Source organism: Argentina silus (genome assembly GCF_951799395.1).
Source record: "Argentina silus genome assembly, chromosome: 1".
In the NCBI taxonomy this organism is placed as follows: Eukaryota; Metazoa; Chordata; class Actinopteri; order Argentiniformes; family Argentinidae; genus Argentina; species Argentina silus.
This window is the reverse complement of record NC_139655.1, coordinates 5,051,185-5,060,389: the sequence shown is the minus strand read 5'-3', so window position 1 is coordinate 5,060,389 and position 9,205 is coordinate 5,051,185. Positions and strand designations below refer to the sequence as shown.

Sequence of the window (9,205 nt, the reverse complement as noted above, 5' to 3'; positions counted from 1 at the left end):
CTGTCTTGTTTGGCACGTTTGTCGACTGAAGCGACACGTACCTCTCCGTCCCCTTTCGGTCTCCCATAGTTACCGAGAGATTGATTCTGCAGGAAGAGAGATAGAGAGAGACAGAGAGAGAGAGAGAGAGAGAGAGAGAGAGAGAGAGAGAGAGAGAGAGAAAACTCAGCTCTGCTACAATGTGCACAGTAACTTTACAATGCCAATGTTTATTTCTAACACTTGTTGGCCTGTTAAGTTCAATGAGTGTTTTAACTTGAAGAATAAGCAGACAGGGTAGTAACAATGGTTGATCAGTGTGTTGCAAGGAGTGATTTATAATGACAAGTGGCTTACAAGGTTTTCAATGGATTTCTGATACTGGTCTATCTCTCGAAGTGTCTCGTTGTCTCTCTTGACTTCGTTGACATACTGAGCCAAGTCCTGCATGACACATTGAAGACATACAATATCAATACCGAATGTTAGGAATTAATATTCAAGATGACTGCATTAGTATTCGTTAGGCTCACATCAATAGGCCTACAAAGAAAGAAAAAAAGACTTGCTCACTTCTTACAAAAGGTACTTCCATCCCTTGTCCATTGCCTCTGAAAGTTGAGAGAACTAGTTTTCCACCATATTGTATCTACAGTACTAACTGACTATTGACTATTGAAACATGACCTAGGAGGACTATTTGCTCTGTAAGTCTGATTATTATTTATTCTAGTCAGCGTTATAGTAAGATATTTGACATACATTTCAGAGCTATTCTGGAGCTATCAACTGATTTATATGTACCACTTGTGATATTAACATACAGTTGAGGGCCTCTCTCCATACATGATTAACTGTCGTGTAATTATGCAGGAGCCATTTTATACATCTCTTATGTAGGAGCCATTTTATACATCACCGCCGGGTTCAAGTAGTGATATTTAAAACACCATCTATCATAACACGCAGAATAATCAGCACTAGAACCCACACACTAGGGTAGCACGCAGGGACACTACAGAAAAGTTAACCAGATTAGCCTGATTCCCCCAATCACTGTGAAGTGGATAATTTAGCCAATTGAAATGGTTGCAGATGCCTCTGAGCACATTTGCACTTTTCATCCCAGCGTGACTTTCTTTACTTCCAGCCGAACTCGGGTACCTGTCAAACTAGGTAAAACACTGTCCCCCCCAACACCCGCACAGCCAGAGAGACCATTCATTTCTTAAGTGCAGTACAGTATACTTCAGTTACTAAACTGTGTGTGTGTGTGTGTGTGTGTGTGTGTGTGTGTGTGTGTGTGTGTGTGTGTGTGTGTGTGTGTGGCTGAAATTGCTTTGCTGTGCTTCACACGGCGTAAACACCCACCCACCTTCATGGCATCCAGTGCTTTCCTCAAATTGCTCTTGTCAGTGGAGTCGTGCGTGTGTTTTACTAGTTCCTGTTAAAACAAAGTCACACCTCAGTCAGTGTGTTTCTCTCTTTAAAACTGCTGTTTCTTCCTGTTTTCGCCAGCTAATTAAAGAGAGGAGGAAAAACAGACGACATGTAGGATGTAGGAATTAGGATGTAGGAATTAGGCTATCTCTCTGCCTGACAATTTAACTGCAGTTAAACATCACAGAGTCAAAAGGGGAGGGGGGTGGGGGGGTGTTGGAGCAATTGAGTGTGCAGGCTCTATTAATTTTATACTGACTTTTCTTAGCTCTGCACCCCACTAAGAGTTGTGCATTCTGACCATACTTCACTATTAGAAAGGGTCTTTGTAGTTTGGCATTTTGGACAATTGTACAACGAGAGGTAGATATCAGCTCCACTGTCCGAACCCACGGGTGCAATTAGAAGTTGCGGTGAATGTTCCAGCTGGTCAAAACCATCCGTTTTCTGTTGAGGGATGTTCAAAACTGTAATATCAATTTGGGATGCTAATTTAGAAAACACAGACTGCGACATATTACTGTCTGGTAACACTTCTTTTCAGCTAGCATCAAATTAGTGAGTGGATGATGGTGGTTATCTGGTAAAAAATAGTGGGGGAGGCAGTTGCTTTGTTTGCCCTACAGGCCAGGCATCTACGAACGAAGCCACATTCATCACACAGTACAGTACACACCAACAAACACTAACAAGCACATACACAGGCATCCCAACACACACATACTGTATAGTACACCAACACACACACACACACACACACACACAAAAACACACACACAAAAACACACTCAGAGAATGAAATTCCATAGCTCTAGATATGAAATGAAAAAACAGGAAAGGTTACCATGGAAGGTACAGCAATAAATATGATTTTGTGTATATGTGTGTGTGTGTGTGTGTGTACGTGCATGTGTGTGTATGTGCATGTGTGCGTGTGTGTGTGTCTTGTGTGTGTGTGTGTGTGTGTGTGTGTGTGTGTGTGTGTGTGTGTGTGTGTGTGTGTGTGTGTGTGTGTGTGTGTGTGTGTGTGTGTGTGTGTGTGTGTGGCTGAAATTGCTTTCCTCTGCTTCACACGGCGTAAACAAGACATCTAGGCTGCTGTGTGAAGGATAAGGAAGGTTACCATGCATGTCCTTCACACAGCCCAGATAAATGGTTTCCCCTTCGCCCCGGGCGATATATGTCTGCCTGGCAGTCCTCAAACCCCAGGCGTCAGTCGAGCTGAACCTTGGCATTATTATCACAAGCTAGAGGACAGGACCCTATTCCTCATCTCTTGCTCCCACTCCCACACACCCACGCAGACAGACAGAAGGAGAGGGAGGGAAAGAAAGGGAGGGGGGTGGGTGAGTGGGTGTTGGGGGGGGGACTACAGATAGTTCAGACGTATTGATGGTTCCCAGTTATAGTGAGAGAGAGAAAGAGAGGAGGGGGGGATGTGTGTGTGGGTGTGTGTGTGTGAGAGAGAGAGAGAGAAAGTGAGAAAGAGAGAGAGAGAGAGAGAAGGAAGACTCTTGACAGTGTAGACATATTAATGGATACCAGTTATAGTGAGTTAGGGACTAGTGGGAGTCAGTTTGAAATAATGACAAGGTAAAGAGAGAAATGGAAAGAGAGAGAGAGAGAGAAGGAGAGGAGGAGGAGGAGGAGGACCCACTGGATGTTGCACCCCCTTACTCCACATCGTATCCCCTTAACCCCATAGCCCATTGTAAAGCAAGTCACGCTCAAATAATTACTTTCTTGCAGCATAATACAGACATTTAGCAGCCGAAAAACCCTTTTTAGGAAAATTAAGTTTAGTTAGTAGTAGTCACTCCTCTACCAGCACACTCCTCCCTGAGCTACCCCTCCCGCTCGCCTCCCCTGGCCTGCCTGCCCCAGAGCGTGCTCCCTCCAGTGGAGCAGAGCGAGGGCCAGGTCGTCACACTCCAGCCCAGAGTCCCCAGGGGGCCCCAGCCGGAGACAGCTCAGACTGCCACTCACTCCTCACCCTTATGCAATGCCTCCTGCCCCGCCGAGTGGAATGGAACGCACCGACAGGTGGGCAGGGAGGAGGGAGGGAGGGAGGGAGGGAGGGAGGAGAGGGGTAGGGGGAGATGTGGGGAGGGAGGTGGGAGAGGGAGGAGAGGAGGTTGAGCCTCGGACCACACCGCCAGTCACGCATGTCAACTCTTCCACACACACCGCACACACAAACACACGCGCACACACACACACACACACACACACACACACACGCTCTCTCTCTCTCTCTCTCTCTCTCTCTCTCTCTCTCTCTCCTCTTCCTTTTCTGTCAAACACACACACACACACCTTTCCAATCTCCTTCAGAGCTGCAGGTCCAGAGGGGAGGCCACAGTACCTCCTTTTGACGCTATTCACACAGTTAGGAATGATTCAGATCTGTCTGTTCTCTCTCTCTCTCTCTCTCGCTCTCTCTCTCTCTCTCTGTCTCTTTCTCTCTCTCTCTCTCTCTCTCTCTCGCTCTCTCTCTCTCTTTCTCTCTCTTGCTCTCTAACTTTACTCTTAGACTTCTCGCTCTCTAACTTCACTCTGTCTGTCATGCTTTCTTCATCATTCTCATGAGAAGAACAACCCAAACTATAGAAAAGAGCCAAATGCACAGACAGAGTGACTGCCTCAGTAGCCTCAAGTCAAAAGATGGAGGAGTGTGCCTCTAGTGGAGGTTTTCAGTGGCGCAACATGATTCTTGATTCTAGAATACTGCAATAGGCTGGTTTCTGCAGCTGTAGCTTACCTGAAGAAGGAGAGGGTACTTGAGGACCCGCTGCATAGGGACTACCAGAAGATCTCGCAGTGTGAACTTGCCGTAGTTGGCTCTCTTTGAGCATTCCTGTAAAACACAAGTAAACCATTACTCATTCATTAAATCTAACACTATGATGAAGAGTATTTATATAATAATATGAGCCATTTAGCTGACACTTTTATCCAAAGCGACTTACATTGCAGTGAGTGCATACATTTCAGTACATATGGTCCCAGTGGGAATCTAACCCACAACCTAAGTGTTGTTAGCGCCATGCTCTACCAACTGAGCCACAGAGGACCATATTTAGATCTATATTAGATCTATATTAGCTCCTATTTAGATCTTTATTTGCGACAAGAAAAATAACCTATAGGGGTTCTGTTGAAGACGAGCTATAATCTGTAATGCCTTGGGCAAACACCAGGGGGCATTATCTGATCATCTTTACAGTACTTTTCAGGTGAGCTGAGCAGTGTTACGGAAATATTTCACGTTTACCTCCAGCTTCATCCGGACATCCTCCCTGTCTTTACAGATGTCATCTAAAGAAACAATGGACGTCTCCACATGGCTGCAGTATTTACCATATATCAGCAATCTGGAACACAAGAAAATAAAGGAAAGACATAAAGAATGAAAGAACGAAAGAAAGAAAGAAAGACAGGGAGACAGGGAGACAGGGAGATAGAGGACAGGGAGACAAGGAGACAGGGAGATAGGGAGACAGGGAGAGAGGGAGACAGAGGACAGGGAGACAGGGAGACAGGGAGACAGGGAGACATAAATACAGATATGTTATGGGGGGTAAACCTCTCTTTGTAGTCTATGAAGATCTGGTAGAGGTTCAGGCCACTTTTGTGCAGGACAGAGTCTTGGACCTCCAGCATGAGAGTGTTGTGTACTTTAACCAGATCCTGAAACACACAGGCAGAATGTTTAACTGAGACAGAAGACCCTTGGAGCTCAGGGCAGTAGGTTTTACCGACAGTTACATTTACATCACTGTATCTCTGCCATCAGCCAGGGTTGCTGTGCAGTCGCTTACCGGAATGTTGACAAACACTCTCTCCATCTCCACCATGGATAAGAATGTTGTGAGCGGGGTCATAAATTGCTGCAGGGAAGAGAGATGAGAAAAACATGTGTGTGTGTGTGTGTGTGTAAGTACAAAGAAGATTCTCATTTGGCTTAAACACTGTGAAGGAAAAGGCCTATGTGTACAATAGTAACAGCAGTCTTTACCTTCTCTATAGACTCCAGGGTCTCAGTGTACTTCTCCTCTGTCTGCTTGATCTCTGTTAGACAGCAGCTCCTGATGTCTGTCTCTGCATGCTTCTGTAACAACTACACACACGCACACGCACACGCACACGCGCGCGCACACACACACGCACACACACGCACACACACACACACACACACACACACACACACGCACACACACACACACACACGCAGCTGTCCAGTTAGGGCCCTAGGTGTATAGCAGTGAACCCACTATAGCCTTATGTGGCCAGACTGACCCCATCAGCAAGGACAGAGAGGACTGACTCCACCTCAAACACTGGATGTCAGGCTCATAACAATAGGTGTCATTACTCCAGGCTAAACATATGGGTCACCACTTCATGTATTAATATAGTGAGATGAGAGGGTCAGCTTGTTGTTGTTGTTGTTTGTGATCATATATTAGATGGCAGAGATTTGGGTGAGTGCACTAACCGGAGGGGGGACGGCCTCTGCTCTCATCAGGTCCTCGTAGATCTCTCCACCATCCTCATCATCGTACACACAGTCATACAGGTCCTCTTCATCCTCCACTCCTTTCACACTGTCACACAGAGGGAAACATCGCCTTAGTATTACAATTGAATTATAATAACACACTGTGTGCCTGTCTGTGTGTGTGTGTGTGTGTGTGTGTGTGTGTGTGTGTGTGTGTGTGTGTGTGTGTCTGTGTGTGTGTGTGTGTGTGTGTGTGTGTGTGTGTGTGTGTGTGTGTGTGTGTGTGTGTGTGTGTGTGTGTGTGTGTGAGTATATGAGCCACAGGTCCTCTCTGCCAGGTAATGGCTCACCAGGGAGGGGAGGTTAACTGGCTGCAGTGTGAGAGTCTACAGGCAGGGTAGTTCTGTTCTGTGTATTCAACTCTGACTGGGGACAGAGTCAAACAAGCTACAGCACACCAGGATGCTTTTATGAATGATTTTATAATATAATAATATTCAGTGTTAAGGCTCATAATAATTCATACGAAGAAACTAAAAGTGGTCCTCTGTGGCTCAGTTGGTAGGGCATGGCGTTAACAATGCTAAGGTTGTGGGTTTGATTCCCACTAGGACCATATATACTGAAAAATATATGCACTCACTGCAATGTAAGTTGCTTTGGATAAAAGTGTCAGCTAAGTGGCGTTTGTGGTGTTAATAAAGTACATGTGTAAAGAATGTATCTGTGTTTTGGGTGGAAGGTTTGGACTCTGAAAAGAGGAGAGGCACACATACTCGATCAGGTCTTCTAGATGATTATAGATGTCCTCATCTTCATCCATCACCTCTGTAGGGAAGGCCCTTTGGAGAGAAACATACAAACAGGCTTTAAGAGATAACAGAAATGCCACCTAGATACAATATAAGGCCAAACTATTCCAATTCAGAGTGCTAAGATTCAATTCTTCAGGTGTTAAAACATGGTGATTCTGCAGGTTTTACTGTTCACACTGATTTATATAAATGAACCATATGGTTGGGTCAAAACCTAGAGACAAGACACATGATTGTATACCAATTACAATAAACAACTGAAAGTATTGGGATAAAAACTTTCCCAGAGTTTACCTATTTCCAGTTTGTTCTGCTATCGCTGTGTGGGACAGTTTGGACAGTGTGTCCATTACCTATAATGAAATGAAAAAGGATACATCAGTTATTTGTGTGTCATTTAAGTTTCAGTTGAACGTTTCGGTTGAACACAATTGTGGGACCACCAATTCTGCGTCAGTGTTGTACTGATGTTGCATGGTCACTAGAGGGCAGTGTTCTCTAATATGATATTATTACTGTACAAGCTCTGTGGTTAAGCAGTGACAGTTTATTTTCATTCCAACACCACATAGACTTCTAGGGTATTGCAATGTGATTTAATGATACAAATAATAGCCAGTGGTGATAAATAGATAAGAATATATTTAGGAAATATTGGGAGTGGTAGCAATGACATTTGTATCGCAGAACACAGTGAACTGTAAGTTTAAGATCACCAAAAGTGAATCACAGGGTATAATGGAGTAAAGGTAACAAAGCCGAACAGCAGGGAACGCTGCAAAAAGACCAATGACAACACAGTGACTGAACAATTGATCCTATATCTCAGTTTCATTTGATGTGTAGCTCTGCAAGTGACATTGGCATGTATGGCATGTAATTTCATGCTGAAGTGCCCAGTAATGACAATGTCATTGACCGTGTTCTTGATCCGTTAGAAGCAGAGCGGTATCAACTGGATGCTAAATGAAAAAGACAGACATTCATCATAATGAATTTGTGCCATTTCATATTGGGAAGCTGATAGAAATGTTTGTTATTCTGTTGGTTCAGTTACTTCCTCTTTCTCTGTAGATAACCTATTAGCATAAACACACACACATACACACACACACACACACACACACACACACACACACACACACACAGACACTCACACACACACACACTCACAAGTTCCGCCCTAGCTCCCAGAGAGCAATACTGATCACACCAGCTCACCAGGCCATCCCCACCCCCAGCACTTTCTACAGATACAAATTAAATTACAGACACACATACACACATACGCACATGATGTACGCACACACACTCACACATACACAGATGAGGACATTGTTGGCCCGAGGCACGTTAAGTCTCTGATTGTACAGAGTTCAGTTATTAGAGGAAGTACACGGTGGGGGTTGTACAGTAGTCCCCTCTGCCAGTGACCCCAGAGGTCAAAACAAACGGTTGAAAGTGTCCAATAAGAGCGTTGTTCTGGCTGTGTGGGCCCAAGAGGGACGGAGAGACAGAGAGGGAATAAGTATGGTGTTTCTGTGATCGTATTAAGCTTAGGCCACTGGCTTCACACTATCTACAGAAATTCCTGTGACAATGTGTGTGTTTCTCACAAATACGCTGTGGTCATTGTTGTGAGAAAAATTATTTTTATCTTTCCAGACAGAAGTGGAGCACGGCGGTGGATTTGTGAAGTGTTAGGTGTGTGTGTGTGTGTGTGTGTGTGTGCGTGCGTGTGCGCGTGCGTGTGCGTGTGTGTGTGTATGTATGAACTGCATGTGTATATATATCATGCCACCCAAGTCTTAGTCTTCCTTAGAAAGCATAGGCTGTTATCCTTTTAGTGCCATAAAAACAGAGAAGAAAATCAGTGACATGCTTACGCTGATACAGACAGAATGCAGTCAAATCTGGGGTATTTTTCTCTGTTGTTAGAGTCACATACATTAGCGAAGCTAGTGGGACTCTTTGCTCCCCTCTCTGTCTTCATCACCTCCATTTGAGCCTGTGTTGTGATGGATACACTCCATCAAGCACTTCAATAGAGTGTATACCTGTGGGACAGCAGATGTCGCTCAATAACACTGTTCTAAGGTCAGTTTTGCGTGTCTCTTCGTGGTTAGTGTTTGTGTTAGCGACTGACCCATGGGAGGTGATTTCAGAGATCAAAATGCTAGATGGTTTGAGGGACTTCCTGGGACCAGCTGTTCTTCTTGGCGGGTCAGGTTGTGCATGTCTCTCAGGCAGAGGCTTTAGTGTGTATTGAGCTGTGTCTTTGGGAACATCTCCAGTTTGGTTGGAGGGCTTTTCTAGAATGAGTGTTCTGTCATGGTTTGGCCACAGTGAAAACATGAGTCATAAACAGCTAGTACATTCCTAGAACAGCCCAGTAATATGCTGGCCCCATGGATTAAGGTTTCAGTGTTAAGGTTTGAAATAAGTTTCTATAATATGGTCAAATGCAGTA

At 44.7% G+C, this 9,205-nt stretch overlaps 1 protein-coding gene across 1 annotated transcript in view; it reads right to left on the bottom strand.

Annotated features, from left to right (window-relative positions):
* vav3 (vav guanine nucleotide exchange factor 3) overlaps positions 1-9,205 on the bottom strand; it is a gene marked incomplete at its 5' end in the record, with an annotated part of 63,107 nt that overhangs the window by 25,181 nt on the left and 28,721 nt on the right. The window contains 11 exons of the mRNA XM_083671747.1: positions 1-86; positions 337-423; positions 1,355-1,423; positions 4,181-4,276; positions 4,694-4,793; positions 5,006-5,109; positions 5,241-5,309; positions 5,438-5,530; positions 5,918-6,026; positions 6,697-6,762; positions 7,030-7,088. Of these exons, the coding sequence (XP_083527873.1) occupies positions 1-86; positions 337-423; positions 1,355-1,423; positions 4,181-4,276; positions 4,694-4,793; positions 5,006-5,109; positions 5,241-5,309; positions 5,438-5,530; positions 5,918-6,026; positions 6,697-6,762; positions 7,030-7,088 (938 nt within the window). The remainder of the gene's footprint in view (positions 87-336; positions 424-1,354; positions 1,424-4,180; positions 4,277-4,693; positions 4,794-5,005; positions 5,110-5,240; positions 5,310-5,437; positions 5,531-5,917; positions 6,027-6,696; positions 6,763-7,029; positions 7,089-9,205) is intronic.